This window comes from Neomonachus schauinslandi, chromosome 7 (assembly GCF_002201575.2).
Source record: "Neomonachus schauinslandi chromosome 7, ASM220157v2, whole genome shotgun sequence".
NCBI classification, from domain to species: domain Eukaryota; kingdom Metazoa; phylum Chordata; class Mammalia; order Carnivora; family Phocidae; genus Neomonachus; species Neomonachus schauinslandi.
The window spans coordinates 139,432,192-139,446,441 of record NC_058409.1 but is presented as its reverse complement, the minus strand read 5'-3'; the positions used below and the strand labels follow the sequence as shown (position 1 = coordinate 139,446,441).

Below are 14,250 nucleotides of genomic sequence, written 5' to 3'. Positions count from 1 at the left end.
ATCAGACTGCTGAATGGCTGGGAGAAAATGTCAGCTGAGGGAGTCTGTTACACAGGACCAGCCCTGTCCTCATCCTCCCATGCTGCTCCCCCAGTGGAAGGTGCCAGGAAGAAAGTGTTCGATAGTAAGGTATTACTCATCATACCCAGTGTGTGAGTAAGGAAGTAATTTTCAGTCCAGACCCGTGGTAGGACCAGACTTGCTGATAGTGGTGACCGTGGGAGATGGTTGGACTTGAGGCCTAGTGGGATGGGCAGGTGTCATCCCTGATGTCACCTTCCGTGGGCGAGCAGCCTCTGTAGTCGTCCCGTCTTTGAACTGACTCCACTAATATATTCAGAACTTCTATTTCCCAATGTGACATCTGGAAAGATTGCTCATCGGAACTCAGGCACCCTGAAAACTCGCCTTTGTTGTGTGGAGAGCTGTTTATCTTGAAAATGGGCAAATGGCCACAAAGCAAGGGCAGACTTGGTGCAGCAGAAATAATTGTGGCTACCTTAAAAGTCTTGCCAGGGAGACCGTCATCATGGAGGTTGTTAGTGGGTGACCTCAGTGGGGCTGGGGGACTAGGTCTCCCCTGTATGTCTCTGTCCCCAAGAGGAAAGGCATGCTTATCAAAGTCTAGGCCAGGGTCGGTAAAATATGTAGGATCCCAAAACACGTCAGCAGAAATAAGTCAAAATCCATCAGAGAAATTTCATTCATGGGTATGAGCCTTTTGAATCAAAAACACTCACCTAGACAGGTTATAGAGTAAGGGTCACAAGGGTTGTCACAGCACTTGTTAAAACAACAACCTTACACATGTTCATGAACAGAGTACACAATAGTGTCGTGCCCAGTGGGTGTAATGAGCAAAAGCACGGGAAAAAAATCCCGATTGGGAGGCAGTCACCTCGCTGTGCACTGCTGGTTGGATCCACACGTGATGTCGTCTTTGCTCTCCAGCCCCCACTTTGCAAGGGCAGGGTGTTCAGAGAGAGTGAGCTGGTGTGGAAGGAGTTTCAGATCCTGCCACAGTGATGGAGTCCAAGGACTGAAGTGTTACCCTTGGGATAGAGAGGACAGACTATACCAATGCTCTCTGTCCTCAGAGGCTTGAAGAGTGAAGGAAGAATTATGCTTTGACTAATTGCAGACCGTTTTGGGGGGAAAGTGCTTGCTCTCAAAATGACGTGGGGGTGGGGAGGAGCTCTTTCCAAATTTGAAACCTCAGGAAGAGTTGTTTTATGCTTTGGTGATGTCGGGGAATAAAAGGAAGAAAGAAAATCCCTCATCTCAAAATCTCTGTATTTCACCAAGTCGACTTAAATATCTGGATCATTGAGGTTCCCACTCTGACTTTGGTCTCTGTGTGGGCCCTCTATCCAGCCACATCACCTGTGCCTCGCCTTGTCCTTGATCCCATGTCTGCGGCTCCCACCCTCCAGTGCTGCGGCACCCATTTAACTGGGGGCTGCCCTGACGTGCTCTTCCTTCTCCTTTTGTCCCCTCTCTTACACATACTCGCATGGGTATTATTTCATGATACTGACTCTGATTTATGCGCCCCCCCCCCCACCGCCCAGTACATCCTTCACACACGTCCTTTCATCATATTAAGGCATCTTTTATCACCCACCCCAGAATAACAAGGTACTTCTCAAGCCCTTACTCCTCCTTGATCAGGGTACCAGGCATGTGCACCATTTCAGGCTGAAGAAGGTGCCTCGCATGCGGGAACAGCTCCCCTTTGAGCCCTGCTGCTTGTACCTGAAACTGAATCACGATTTATGTGCACAGTGAGTGCCCTCTGAAATCCCGAAACTACCTACTCCTGCTCCTGGCTCACAGCTTCTGCTGGGGGGACGCGGCTTTTGTGCTTCCCGTGGTGGCCTTACAGTTCACCCATCCCTACTGGTACCCAGATGATTGTCTTTGTCATAAACAAGGGTAGGGAAGCAAATAGGGGTGGTGGTAGTTTCTGTTTATAAAGTGCTTGGGGTGACCGAGCACTTTCACAGGTCTGTGGTCACTTTGTTTGATTTTCAAACTGGGCTTTGCCAGTTAGGGAAGACATATGGTAAGATGATCCAAGATTTCATGGATGAGAAATCTGAGGGTGGAGAGTCCCAAGGATTTTCCCAAGGCCACGCGCAGAGAAGGGCCCACATCTGACGTGTTGGGCCCCGCCTCCGGATGGAGCGGGCTTGTAGACTGCATTCAGATTTTGCATCTGAAAGAGGTTGCAGCTAAAGCAATCCCCAAATCCCAGGCCTCCGATCCTGTCACCTGTGGAATAGGGCTGGAAGCTCAGTCCTTCCTGGGATTTCCCCCAGGCCAACAGGTTCCTCTGGGAGCGCTCTCTGGCAAAGTCTCACATCCAGTTAGTGAGGAAGGGGCTCTTCCAGGAGATTTCTCCCAGCAGAGTTGCAGTCTCCTCCTTTAGGCTCCACCCAGCACAGAGGGGAGAGGGAGGGGGCCGGAGTGGAGGTGAGCCTGGGTCAGACCTGGCCGGACACCACTGGATCCAGGACCAGGGCTCTCACATCTTTGTCATGGGAGTTCTCTCCCCAGAACTTCGTGTGTCTCCCTAGCCCAGCCTTCTCTGTGAATGGATTCTGGTACACGAACCAGGTCAGACACCCGCTGCGTTCGAGTGCTCGTCCTTGGAATGCTGCTGGCGGCCGCCCAGGGGGCCTCTAGGGGGCAGCATTGCCTAACTCTGGCCATGGGCCACAGTTCTCACAGGAAAATCCACGAGGCTGAGAACCTGGGTAGAACGTAGCTCCTCTCGGCTGTCGGGCTGTCCGCAAAGATGCAGCTCTTGATTGGAAATTAACAGCATGCACAGAAGCGCTGGGTTTTAGAAATTTCACAGGTATCCTAGAGACTTTTTCTTATTCTTTTATTCAAAGGTTATTTTAAGCATCATATACTAATTTAAAAGCTTAAAAGTAGATTTTACCTGAATTATACTGCATTATGATATATATTAGTTCATCACCGAAATCAAAAGACCTTTATCTGAGAATTCTTTTCTCTCCAAATTGAATGAGAATATTTTCTGTAGAGGCAGGGAAAAAAAATTCTAAAGGGGCAAAAGATTTGGGAGCATTTGTCATTATAGATTTAAATATAACCTTGCTCCTTCTACCTCATTTACTGTTCCCTTTCCAACTGCCGGAGCCGAAGATCCATTTCTGTGGTTTCCTCTGTGGCTGTGGCCGTTCACCGGTTCCACAGCTGGCCGGGCCCCTGAGCACATTCCACCGGGGATGCGCGTCCAAGTGTCCAGGATGTTGAGGAAAGGAAAAAGTTTGACCCACAGATCCTCATGGCATTTCCCCTGCAACCAAGGGGAAGTGATTTCTATGGACTCCGGTGCACTCATTCTAGCACCTTTTCCTCATACTATTTTTAGGTGTAAAAACATTTAAACGTGGGATGGTGTTAAGTCTACCAGACTCAGTGACATATTTTGAACAATAAGTGGGAACCTGGTTATGTTTTGAAAAATATCTAGAGAAAGACCTAAAACTCTGTGGTTTTTCTTATTAGACACGTTTCTTCACAAGAACAAAACTAGTACTAATGGCTCACATTTACTTGTTTCTTCGCTGTGCACGTACCATCCCATTTACTCTTCGCAGCAGCTCCCGGAGGGAGGGAGGCACTGTTACTGTCACTGCTATTACTAGGCCCATCTTAGAGAAGAGGGGCCTGAGTCGTGGACCGGCCAAGTAACTTGCCTAAGGCCACGGCCCAGGATGTTAAGTCAGGATAGGGTGTCAGGCAGTCTAGCTTCAGAGCCCGCACTCTTGACTGTTACTCCATATTAGCTCTTAGGAGAGGTGTTTTATTTTAATTATCATTTGTGGATAAACTCTTAAGTCTTAGGCTGTTGCAGTGGAGCTACATAGATGCACTTAGGCCTTGTGCCTCAGGGCAATTCCAAGCACTGGTTTTGATCTCCTCCTCCTCCTCCTCACAGTGTAGAGAAGCAAGGCTCGTTAACATGGTTTCATAATCTAAATTATGTATTTTTGGTGGTATTTGCTGGAGAAGAGGAATTTTGTCCCCCGTCCTCCATCCTGTCCCACAAGCCGGGTTGTGAGTTAGGCCTCGCAGCTGAGTCGGGCGCGGAGGCTGTGCCAGCCACCAGGCAGGGACACAGACACCCCTTGGGTCCACCGTGGCATCTAGGGCCCCTGGTGCAAGAAGGGTGCTGGGCCAGGGCTCCTGGAGGGCCGGGCCTGGCAGGCTGATGACCCTGGGGAGGCCTGACCCAGCTGTGTGAGCAGGGGCGGGGAGGAGGCTTGGGCCACCTGTATGCTAGATGTGTCTTGTCCGGCACATGCAGATTCTCTGCCAGCTGTCTTAATTCATGTTGTTATATTTTGCTGATATTGTAGCGTTTTTCTAGTGGTCTTAAAAAAAGTTGTGTGTTCCTGTTTTCTCCACAAATTTGAAAGAAGAGATACTAGTCTCTGTTGGGAGAACCTAGCTCTTACTAGTGTAGTGTAACTCAAACCGGGGGCCACCATTGGCTCCAGCCCTGCGTGGGCCTGCTCGTTCTCTGATGAGTCCCACACCCCCTTCCGTGATGCAGAGTCAGCATTTGGGGTGGACTTGGCTCCTTCACCCTCCTTCCCATCAGCGCTGCTTCTGCCTAGATGATGGTCAAAGAGAGCGGTCCGTTCTGGACGTACATTTGCGTGTGCATTTGCTCTGCTGAATGAGCGGCATTCTTTCTACAGACCCAGCCGTGGGATGTGCGGTGCCTCTGTGTCCATTCCTCCGTGTGAGCCGCAGGTGTGCTCCGGGGACCTCTTTTCCCTGGGTCTTCTCACACTGCGACGAGGTAGGAGCAGCTTCTGTGCAGCATGCGTAGGAAGGCGGAAGATGACAGTTGGGATTTTGAAAGGAAGGGACTCAAGTGTTTTGTTTTTTGTTTTTAATTTTCTTTTACACTGGAATGAGTGTAATTGAACAGGTCCACCTTTCATAGTGTTTGTCTCCGGACGGGAATCTGACGGGGGTGCTGCAGCGGCCACGTGTGTCTGAGGGGGCTTTGCTCTGTGGGGAGCAAGTGGGAGGCAGGTTACCAGGAAGCTGGTAAAACCATTTCAGCTGTAAAAGCCTACCTATTAGATAACGTACCCTGGATGTTTTGGGATAAATATTTTGACGCGATAAAATGTGTTGGTAACATTGTTACTGCTCACTGGCATGTTCTTGGTTTCTTTTAGCGCATCTTGCCTCTTGAGTTCATTAGAGTAGGTCATTCTGCTTTGGGAATTAAATTTGTTCAGAGCACTGCTGATGCCCCGGTGCCCTCCTGCCGCCTCTGCCTCCCGGCCCTTGGAGCGACTTCTTGAGGCCAGTGTTGGTCTGAAGGCCCCTGTTGTAGTGAACCGAGTCTCAGAGAAACTCAGTGATCTCTTAGGTCACAGAGTCAGTGCTTTGTTAAAGCATCTCCTAAATCCACAGTACTCCTGCTATACCACATGACCTGTAGAACTTGGAAGGTTTGTCCTAGGAAATATCAGAGCAAATTGGGAGATTCCTCATGGTCATGATGCTGTCATCCTTCCTGTTATTTACAAAGGCAGCAACCATGTTCATGAGGATTTAGAGGAAAGCAAACAAGTATGTCCTTGATTATGGAACCTTATAGATGGTGCAGAGCATTAGTCCATATTTATATGGTGAGTCAAAGAATGGTACTTTTGGTATTGACCGTCTAAAGGGCTCTTTCCCAGTACCGGCTTTGCCAGTAGCTCGGTCCCAGCATTTGGTTGATACACACAATAGTATGGATGAATCTCAAAATAATTATGTTGAAGGAAAGAAACCAGACCAAAAATAGAGTTCCTAGGATATGGTTCCATTTATGTACTTTTTCAAGAAAAGCCGATCTGTAACAGATGCTGGGGAGGGAGGGCAGGGGAGACAGAAGGATTATGGAGGGCACAAGAAGACTTTTGGGGTGATGGAGCTGTTCACGGCGGACAGCAGGGGAGTTTTCCTGGATGCGTCAAACTTCACAGACTTTATCCTGGAAATTCATGCAGTTGACCATATGTCAGTTATACCTCAGTAAAGCAGTTTTCGAATGAAGATGAGCTCAGAAACAAAAGACCCAATACAGCCTTTATTTTGGCAAGGTCGGCGTTGGGGCAGAGGTGCTGTCCCTAGGGCGCTTGGAAGAAATGGGGGGGGAGGTTCTCACATCCCTGAGGAAGCAGGAAGCCTTTTCTCCCGCACAGACCACTTCCGAGCCACCAGGGCCCCGCTTGGGGTCATTAGTCATCTTTCCCACTTTGCCGAATGGCTCCCCAGAGACGTGGAGGGAGGCAGCGGGCTTGCCTCAAGCGGGTGAAGCACTCCGCTCCCACCGCACCTGAGGTCGTTCTTGCCGCTGTCGTTCCAAGTGGTCCTTACCTGTCCACGTCCCCAGACACATCTTGAGTGGTTGTACAGTGGCAGTCGGAAGTGTTTTCGGGATGCACACTCCTTCCTCCCCTGGAGGACTGCGCCGTGGCCGGGTCGGCTGTGGCCAGGCGGGCCGTGGCCCGGGGTGGGCAACGTCACTGAGCGGTGCCGCATCCGACTCTCCCGCCAGGCACGGTGGTGAATTTATCCCACCACATCATACGCTGCCTCCTTTTCGGAGCTGTGGACAGCAGCCACATCTGAGCAGTGGTTTAATAATTAATAATGCGTTGTAGTGCCCTTGCTAAAAGTAAAATAAAACCATCCATCTGCTAAACGAGAGTCAGAGGATGTGTAAAGGAGTGCGTTATGCTTAGCAGATGTTTTGGTTGGTGGAGGGGGTCTTTTCTTCTTTCTCTTCCACTAGGATTGAGCCTAGGAAGAATCGGAAAGAGTGACTTCCCTTCCCTTTCCTCTTTTCTCTTTTGTGCCAGTCCCCTTGAGCTCTCTGTCTGTTTATTTTTCGCCACGCGGTGGTTGCACACTGCTTTTTCTGTGCGCGTGTTCCGTGTGTTCCGCTGCCTGGGCCTGCTCAGGGGGCTCCCCCTCCCACCCCCTATCCCCCTGGGAGCAGGCTGCTGCCAGCTCCCTCCCGGTGTGGCCACTCGTGTCACTCGGTGTCTGCACCAGGACTTCTGGGGGAGGGGAACTTCCCAGGGGGAGGGGGGCCGGGGGCCTGGCCTCACCGCACTCTCTCCTTCCCCAGCTGTGGACATGGCTGGAGGAGCTACAGAAGGAGCTGCTGGATGACGTGTACGCCGAGTCGGTGGAGGCCGTGCAAGACCTCATCAAGCGCTTTGGCCAGCAGCAGCAGACGACCCTGCAAGTGACCGTCAACGTGATCAAGGAAGGCGAGGACCTCATCCAGCAGCTGAGGTGGGCCGCGTCCCTGGCCTCCCGCGGGGCACGGGCATTTTGCAGTCCTGCCAGTGATTTCCCCTTCCCTGAGCTCACACTTCTGAACAATGGGCTGTAATTCCCTGCCCAACTAGGTAGAGAACAAATAACATCTCTGCATACAACAGAGAATAACATCCCTTTCTTTCTCTTTCCTGCGACAGTTTCTCTCATGGCAGCATTGACTAATAAACGTTCCCAGAGCTCAGCTTTTAGTAATATTTCCTCTTAACACTTACTGAATACTCATTGAAATTTCTTTACAGACCAGATTGATTTAAATCTCCGAGGACTGTGTCCTTCAGGCCCTGAGTGATGTGCCTTTCTAGAGGATGGTGGGCGTCCCGACGGTCCTCAGCACTGAGGCTCGGGGAGGCCCGGCCTTGGGGGAAGGGGGTCCCCGTCCCTCAGGTTCCCCTCCGCACAGGAAGGCAGGAGGCCCTGCTGGGCCTGGGAGCAGATTCATGTTACTGGATCACTCAGAGGACTGTTTTTCAGTCATGACTGGTAACTTCACGGGATGCTCACTTTGCCAAGAGTCAGGCAAAAGTGACTTGTTAAAGGCTAAATTGGTGGCATTAGAGTTTAATCCTTTGTCACCACTCTGACTCTACCATGTGTAGCAAACAGGTATCGTCTATTCTGTTCCCTCTACTTAAGGAGAAGAGTGGCTAAAGTTGAGCTCCGCTGAAGTTACTTTCTGTAATAGACTTCTTTTGAGAGCGACGGTAGGAGGTGCGGAGCAGAGTCTTCAGTGTGGCCTCAAACCTGGCAGCTTGCTCGGAGGAGGAAGCCCAGGGTTGTGTGGCGGGAGGGGCTGCTGATTCCATTTTCTGAGACCAGCGGCCCCGCTTCCTGCCAGCTCTCTTCCCCCTGAAGTCTGTGCGGCCGGCCGGATCTGGTGTCAGACAGTGGGAGACTTTCTCATGCCTGTCCCCGTCCCCTTCTGCCCTTCCGCAGGGACTCGGCCATCTCCAGCAATAAGACCCCCCACAACAGCTCCATCAGCCACATCGAGACGGTGCTGCAGCAGCTGGACGAGGCCCAGGCCCAGATGGAGGAGCTCTTCCAGGAGCGCAAGATCAAGCTGGAGCTCTTCCTGCAGCTGCGCATATTCGAGCGGGACGCCATCGATGTGAGTGTCCTCCGCCTCCTGCCATTCCTGCATCTTCTCGCTCTGGCTGCCTTAACAGGAGGACAGGGAGAGGGAGGAGTGCGCCCTGCCCTGGGAGCTGCAGGGCTTGTGCTGGAGGCCACACCACACAGCAGGGTAGAGCACAGCCGGTGCGCGGAGCTGAAGTCCAGCTGCCTCGAACAAGTGGCTTGTTTCAGCTCGCACTGGGTCCCACGACGCACACCCTTGTCTATGCAGCAGAGGCTCACATCTGCGACTGTGATCCTCCCCTTTCCCTTCTGTCTCCCCCCCCCCCCCCCCCTGCCTGTCTTTCTCCCCTCCCACCCTCCTCCCCAGACGGTGAGAATAAGCCTCACCTGGGCTGATGGCATGTTTGGTAATATGAAGTCCAATTTTTTTTCTCCACAGAAGGGTCCTCAGATGATCTTTCATTCTTCTTACCTAAAAGTTGTTACACCTTATATATGAGGTTTCTTTTCTTTTTCTTCAACAAAAGGGTGGTTCTTAATTCTGTGTCAGGGAAGATCTTATTTTTGAACTTGAAGTACAAGCAGAAGTAAGTATAATTGGATGGTGCTGGATCTGCCTGTGGAACATGATGAAAGGAACCAGAACTCACTTCAGCCAGGAGAAGGCCGGTTTCCTGGTGCCTGTCAGCTTCATACAGCTGCTGGAGTGACCAAGTGCCTGTCCGGGTACCAGCAGCCCGACAGGTGGTCCTTTGACTGCTGAGCAGAGCCTGTAGGGCGTGCCCTCCCCATGCTAGCGCCTTGAGGACGTGCACACCCAGACCCTTCGTGCCACTGAAGGCAGAGGGGTGGCCGGGCTTTGTGTAGACTGCTTCACTTCTCTCTGCTCAGGGGAGCAGCTGCCTGAAGTGGGCCCTGCCTGCTTCTCTCGGGCCTGTCTGTAGGCCCAGCTCTGAGTGGTGGTCTTGCCGTATGGTACAGGGACCAGGCCAGGCCCAGTACTGGGCCTCTCATGGGGGGGGGGGTCTCTGGTCGGCCATCTGTCTAAATCTCCATCAGTGTTTTCATTGAAGAAAGGCCGCCTTGGCTGTTTTCATTGTCATCATTGGTTTATGACAAGAAAGGAGTTAAATCTCACCCATGTTGTCTGGTAAAATCTGCTCTCAGTGTCTTGACCTTTACAGCCCCATGAAGCCATGTAGAGAAACAGCCCGCTGTGCTCGAGCTCATTAAGGACCTGCCCGGGGCCTGGGCGTGGTGTGCCAGTTCCAGGTTGCAGACTATATGAACAGAAGACCCAGCATGCCTCTTTTCCTCTGTGACCTCTACTTCGTATGAATTGCTTTGATAAACTTAGCTGCTATTGAGTAGTTTCAATTAGAAAACACAGAGCAATCAGGCATTACTTGAAGTTTTTTCATCAACACATTTTGATATTTAAAAAAAATCTCTTGGCTTCATTTGTATTGCTGCTACTTAAAGGAAAAAAAAATGCTAATTGTATTTCCATTTTCAACAAACTAGTGTTTTAAAATGTAGCTCAGACACCAGAAACATAATTTTCCCACACCAAAGCCACAAAATTCCAAGTGGCCTTTAATAAAAACAGTGTGCCCGGCCAGGCGTAGTGCTTTCCCCAGCTGAGGAAATTAAACCTGCAGTTCAGTCACAGGCCAGCTAAAATGTAGTTTAAAAGCTTTTAGAATGTCATAGCCTAAGAACCTGTTTTCTCTGGAATAATCCTGAAACATAGAAACCTTAGCAGTTGAGGCTTCGGCTGGGATGTCATCCCTTATCTGGGAAAATGCTCCATCCGACCGCCCGTAGGAGGCATGGAGTTATCTTTGTGGGAGAAACTTATCTGTTCCTTGGCCAGTTTTTAAAAATCTCTCCTATCTCTTGTATTTCATAGCCTTTCCATCTCTCAAAAGTGGATCTGGGTTTTCTATGGCTTAGACGTATTGCAGTCTCAGCCTCTTGATATTCCAGGTAAAATCTGCTCTGTTGATCTAAAAACAGTGAAGTCATTACTATAGCATCCTGTGATAGTTACTTACGGAACACAGTTATATGTACATTTAGGAAGAGGAACTTTTAGAATTTCTAAACATTCTGGGATACAGTTAAAAACAAAGTTACTTCTCCAAAGAATTCGTGTTCAAAAATTACTTCCCCTTTCTTGAGCTTTGTTTTTGCCACTGATCTCATGTCTTCACTTGTATGGTTAACAAGCTGTAATGATAAACTTTGGGCAGGATTTTTCCTGATGATCCTTTGATCATGGCCATAAGCTCAGTGAGTATTTTTGAATCCTGCTGGTTCTAGCACGTTCATCTTTGTTTATTATCCGCTCTTGAGTGTTGTCTGAGCCTGATGCTGTCTCCACGAGACAGCATTGCTGAGTCTGTATCTCACCACCACACCTAATGCTCTCCTGCCTCAGTGTTAGAAAAGGAACGTTAAGAAAGAAATTTACCCTTAGGGTAGAGATAAAGCTTAAAGGTATGGTAAGCTCTTTCCTTTTTAAAAATATTTTTCCTCAGTGGCTTTTTGGCTTACGTGTAATTTAACATTGTTCAAATTCATTAATTTTATAAATTAGCCCAATTTAATAAATTAGTGTAAATACACATACTGCATGCAGACCCCACTAATGAAAGAATAAATCCAGAAGATTTTTTTTTTTTTTAAAGATTTTATTTATTTATTTGACAGAGAGAGACACAGCGAGAGAGGGAACACAAGCAGGGGGTGTGGGAGAGGGAGAAGCAGGCTTCCGGCTGAGCAGGGAGCCCGATGTGGGGCTCGGTCCCAGGACCCCGGGATCACGACCTGAGCCGAAGGCAGACGCTTAACGACTGAGCTACCCAGGCGCCCCAAAATCCAGAAGATTTTTGACGTAGGAGTTTGGGGAAGCCTTCAGTTTTTATTACTTCCCATCTCCTAGCTGGGTTCTATGTAAACTCTCTCACATTGTCAGATTTTCAAACTCAGGTGGTTACTGCTCATCTGGATAAAAGGAAATCAGGACTCATGGGAAGGGTTATCCCACTGAAGCATAGATAATACAGTGTTCTTTCACAAGAAGTTTTTTCCTTCTTTTTGGATTTCGTAATTTTTAGCCTAAATTTTTAAAAAGTAGATTACAAAAGTTTTCAAACTGGCTCCAAAGTAGCAAGGATGGTACAGTGAATGTCCACATGCCTGTCTCCCAAATGTAGCAGGATTGTGTCTTCCTTGATGCAAATATCCCTTCTTTTGTTATTGTTGTGCTTAGTATGTTAGAGCAAAGCTTTGCCAGCTTACCGTTTCCCTCCTAAAGACTTTCTTAAGTATCTCGACAAAATAAGGCCTTTTCCCACATAACCACAGTCTACCACCCCTCACCAACCGGACACCTTGATCTCTAACTAACACCCAGCCTCTTCTCGGACCCCTGCAGCTGCCCTGGGGGCAGGGAGGCACGTGGGCGCTGCTTTCACGGTTGGTTGATAGTTTTTCCATCCAGAATCATCTCTTCATCCACCCTTTTTTTTTTATCCTGCCATGACTTGTTGGAATGACTGCATCAGGGGAAGGAACCAGGTCCCACATTCTGCGTTCGCTTAGTGATTTTCTTCTGTTTTTCTTTCCTTGGTATTTCCTATAAACTTGAAAGTTCGATGTAAAGACCTGATTAAGATTCAGGTTCTGTTTCTGTGCCAGATGCTCCCCAGGGGCCACGGCTTCTCCTGTCAGAAAGCTAGTCCTGTCTGGTCCCACTTCTTTAGGGAGCTAAGGTTGGTCTGTGGGATTAGGAGGTGGCAGCCTGACCCTCCCATTAAGTACCCCCATCCTTTCCATTATAGTTTACTGCACATTGATGGTCATTGGCTGAAGAGTTATTTCACTAGAATTTCAAAACAGAATGAGAAAAAAAGCCTTTCTAATTTTATTCTACATTTAATAACTAGATTTATCTATAAAGGGGAATCTTCCTTCATTGTTATAGGCTTAAATAATTATCTCTTTTACCAGTTTCAGGATAAAGGTTGGTTTCCTGTCAACTTCTAATTAGAGGAGTTTTTCATTTAATTTTAGGCTTTTTAGCTCTTCTTTTTTAAAAAAAACATTCATTAGGAATTAATATGTTTTTATATATTTTGTAAATTTTATTTAATTGTGATAGATTTTTTTTGTATCTAACTGTCCCATCTTTGGCCTGTGGGAGCCCCTACGGCTGGCTTCCATGTCCTTAGGACATGGTCACATTAGTTCCTTCCTTCCCTACTTGGTACAGTGAGATATCACAGCAGATACTTATTTTTAAGTCTTGTCCTAAGAAGATACTTTCCTGTGTTAGATCATCTCAGACCTTGAGTCTTGGAACGATGAGCTTTCTCAGCAAATGAACGACTTTGACACGGAAGATCTCACGATAGCAGAACAACGCCTCCAGCACCATGCAGACAAAGCTCTGACCATGAACAACTTGACCTTCGATGTCATCCACCAAGGGCAGGACCTTTTGCAGTACGTCAATGAAGTGCAGGCTTCGGGTAAGGAGTGCATTTCATTCTGTCAGTTGTGGGGGTTTCATATCATACGGGAATTCATCCTGTTTATTTGTGTGTGCTGGCTGCCAAGTTTACTTAGCCCCGTGACATAGATTTTCTCAGGTACCTGCTCTTCAAAAGGAACATTTTGCTGTTTTATTTTCACATACTGTGATCACAAGTAACAATACGATTAGCGTACTTACCTTTAATATTCTTGCATGTCATCTCAGGGAGTGTGATCTCCAGTTGTACATCCATGAATGAAATGTGAATCTCAAAAAATTTTTCACATTCTTAATTTTTTTTCTTAGTTTATACTTTACCAGCAGAGGTCACTATGGGCTCAAAAATGTAGAGAGAAGTCCGTAGCGTTTGACAACCTGCTACTACGTTACTCGTTTTATACAAATCAAATTCAGTGCTTCCTGAAGAGTAAACAGGGTGCAAGTGGATGTACAGCAAAAAGAAGCCAGAGTTCGCTCACTGACAAAGTCAAGGGCTCGTGTCCACAGTTATCCCTGCAGAAATAGATTGACAGGAAATGGGTTTGATTAGCTATACATCATGTTTTGCTTTGGAACACATCGGATACATTCCTGCAGGCCCCCTCCCGTGCTCGGAAGCACATGTAACACTCCTCTGCCCGCTGTGCCTTCCTTGCACTTGGCCTTCAAGGTAACGGCCTGGCCTGGCCGGGCAGGTCCTTCACAAAAGTGCAGTGTATGTGGTGCGCGGCTGAAGAGCTGGCAGCCATGCCAGTTGAGCTCTGGGCTCCCTTCACTGCCCGCAGGTGTGGAGCTGCTTTGCGATAGAGATGTCGACATGGCAACTCGGGTCCAGGACCTGTTGGAGTTCCTTCATGAAAAGCAGCAGGAGCTAGATTTAGCAGCGGAACAGCATCGGAAGCACCTGGAACAATGTGTGCAGCTTCGCCACCTGCAGGCTGAAGTGAAACAGGTAAACAAGGTGCTGGACGTGGAGCCAGACCGGAGGGGCCCCGCCCGACAAGCCCCCGAAGAGGGACCTCCTGGTCGTCTGGGATACAGAACACAGCTGTTGTGAGGCATGATGTGACATGCATGCCCCAGGTACGGCCACAGCTCGTGGGCAAACATGGAACCAGTGCCCGGACAGCTGTGTGTTTATTCTGTAGGGGAAGAGGCTTCCCTGCCCAGCAGGTGTATCACTGGAAAGGAACATTCACTTAGCTTGTTTTGTTATTGGTGGTCTC

At 48.7% G+C, this 14,250-nt stretch overlaps 1 protein-coding gene across 1 annotated transcript in view; it reads left to right on the top strand.

The window, feature by feature from the left end:
• The window catches only part of TRIO (trio Rho guanine nucleotide exchange factor), a 224,096-nt gene that overhangs the window by 77,794 nt on the left and 132,052 nt on the right, over positions 1-14,250 (top strand). Inside the window, exons 12-15 of the mRNA XM_044916685.1 lie at positions 7,187-7,356; positions 8,338-8,512; positions 12,824-13,019; positions 13,810-13,976. Of these exons, the coding sequence (XP_044772620.1) occupies positions 7,187-7,356; positions 8,338-8,512; positions 12,824-13,019; positions 13,810-13,976 (708 nt within the window). The remainder of the gene's footprint in view (positions 1-7,186; positions 7,357-8,337; positions 8,513-12,823; positions 13,020-13,809; positions 13,977-14,250) is intronic.